This window comes from Morone saxatilis, unplaced genomic scaffold, assembly GCF_004916995.1.
Source record: "Morone saxatilis isolate NCDOM2014 unplaced genomic scaffold, NCSU_SB_2.0 Contig16, whole genome shotgun sequence".
NCBI classification, from domain to species: domain Eukaryota; kingdom Metazoa; phylum Chordata; class Actinopteri; family Moronidae; genus Morone; species Morone saxatilis.
The window spans coordinates 26,776,538-26,778,829 of NW_023339718.1; the positions used below are offsets into that span (position 1 = coordinate 26,776,538).

The 2,292-nt window shown below is 43.1% G+C and overlaps 1 protein-coding gene across 1 annotated transcript in view; it reads left to right on the top strand.

Annotated features, from left to right (window-relative positions):
* Positions 1-2,292, top strand: part of LOC118325825 (protein crumbs homolog 1-like) — a 28,607-nt gene that overhangs the window by 20,479 nt on the left and 5,836 nt on the right. The window contains exons 8-9 of the mRNA XM_035658664.1: positions 639-1,180; positions 1,627-1,792. Of these exons, the coding sequence (XP_035514557.1) occupies positions 639-1,180; positions 1,627-1,792 (708 nt within the window). The remainder of the gene's footprint in view (positions 1-638; positions 1,181-1,626; positions 1,793-2,292) is intronic.

Below are 2,292 nucleotides of genomic sequence, written 5' to 3' on the forward strand. Positions count from 1 at the left end.
TTAGATAGCAACATTTTGTCACAACCTTTTGACGTCTCACACAGATGCACAAGATACCCTTCAGCACAGGGGTCTCATCGAACTCCAATCTGTCAGGTGATGTAGGGTCACGAGTGACAAAGTCCATGTAAGGAAGAATTTGGAATGGATGGATGGGTCAAATAAACACAGGACTTTCACCCAGGAGACTGGCGTTCATGTCCTGTGTAAAACCAAAAGTCAATGTTCATGTTTTTAGTTAAATTATGTAACATTTGTGACTCATGTCACCGCAGCAATGACAACGTGACTTGCATCATTACTTATTTTTACCTAAATCATCCCTAAATCTAAACAAGTCATTTTGTTGCCTAAACCTAACCAAATTGCAGCCGTTTCGCAAACTTTAACCACATGTTAAAAAAGTGTCTCATACAGATGCTCAAGGGTACATTGTGCTTCTGTATATGATGCCAAGCGTTGTGACAAAGTGGGGTTGGTATTTGACGACCTGGCATGAGAATGTGTTGTAAATGCATTTCTTTAAACATTTCTGTTAAAAACCAAAAGGAAACCAAAATTATTGCTGATAGGTGTAGCATAAGCCAGTGTGTTGGGGTAAGATACTGACAACTTTGTGCTTCCCACTTCCACTTCAGAGTACCCATCCTGGACCTTTGGTCATGAGAACACCACCAGCTGCGCCACCTTTAACATCTCGGAAACCCATGGAGACAACTTCACCATCTCCTTTTCAATGCGCTCACTCAAACACAACGGTCTACTTCTGCAGCTCCGTCGAGAAGAAAAGAGTTACCTGACAATCTATCTGAAGGAGGGCACTGTTGCTATTTACAGCCCTCACACCACCCTTCTCTCCGAGGCCAAGTTTGTCACTGATGGCAACAATAATTTGGTGACCGTAAAGGTACACTATGGTCACGTGGTCTTCCCCAAAGCAGGGAATCACCGCGCCTTAGGGAACGTAAGTGTAGAGGCAGGGGATGTGGCGTATGTTGGAGGGCTCCCTACAGGCAAGAGCATGAATGCTTGGGGTGGAAACTTCAAGGGCTGCCTGCAGGACATCCGGCTGGACCACAAGCATCTGACCATTGAGGATCATCCAGAGGGGGTTGAGGTTTACCAGGCAAGCGCAGAGGAGAATGTGCTGCCAGGATGCCAAAGTGATGACACGTGCAAGGTAAGAGAAAAATATATAGAATAGACAAAAAATAGATGTAACCAGATCAGACAGCCCATCCAATAATTACGAGAATTTTCAGTTTGTACTGAAGCAGTGAACTGACACAATTACCAACATTATGTAATTAGGCAGACTGCATGACACCCAACAGATGTGATATTGACAAAACTTAAATGAAAAGCCCCAGATAAACACTATTATGTTCTGCCAGTGTGTGGCTCTAACACTGAAGCCATGCTAATTGTGTTAAAGCCTTGTAGAGGCCAGATAGCTGGGCTGTGCTGTATTGCCTCAACCCTATTAACACTGATCTGGTTGTGAATCCCTCTGATCTGTAAGTTACCGCTCAACCCTCTCTATAGCTTTTACCTCTGCGGTCGCATCAGGTGACAGATTTTACAAGTGATCATCTAATCCCCCAATCTGTGTTTGTCTGTGCACAGGATGAGCCCTGTTTCAATGGTGGACAGTGTCAGGTCACCTGGAATGACTTCAAGTGCAACTGCTCCATTACCTACTCAGGACGGCTATGCGAGACGCGTTTGTGGTGCGTGGACAACCCTTGTTTTGACGGAGTCCACTGTGTGGACCTGCAGGATGGTTATGAGTGTGAGTAATCCCTTGGCAGTGATTGTGACTCTCTCTATCAAGGCAGGGCAAGTCAAACCAGGCAAGGTCAAGTTTATTTGTTTAGCTCTTATTTTTTTAATTTGACTTATAGTCCTGAAAGGGCCATGTAACATTAGATGGTAAGGACAACCTGCCAAACCTGCCACTGACACAAAAAAAAAACTCATAAGTCTGACAAAAAGAATACTATATACACAACATACTGAAATACAAGGAAAATATAGTTTATGGTTGATGCTTTTTCCAAGTAGCAAAATTAAATGGAAGCAACTGAGACACATGAGGAATGTGATACTGATACACACAACACAATACATAAAACACATGCTACCAGTCACCTTGCCTCTTTCATTACAGTAAGGGGTCCGTCACTGATTTTACGTCCAAAAATCAGTTACCTTGCTTATTCCAGTACACTGTAAGAAAAGATACACCATATCTACTCAATAAAAATGAGGCAACAGATTACAAGCAATATT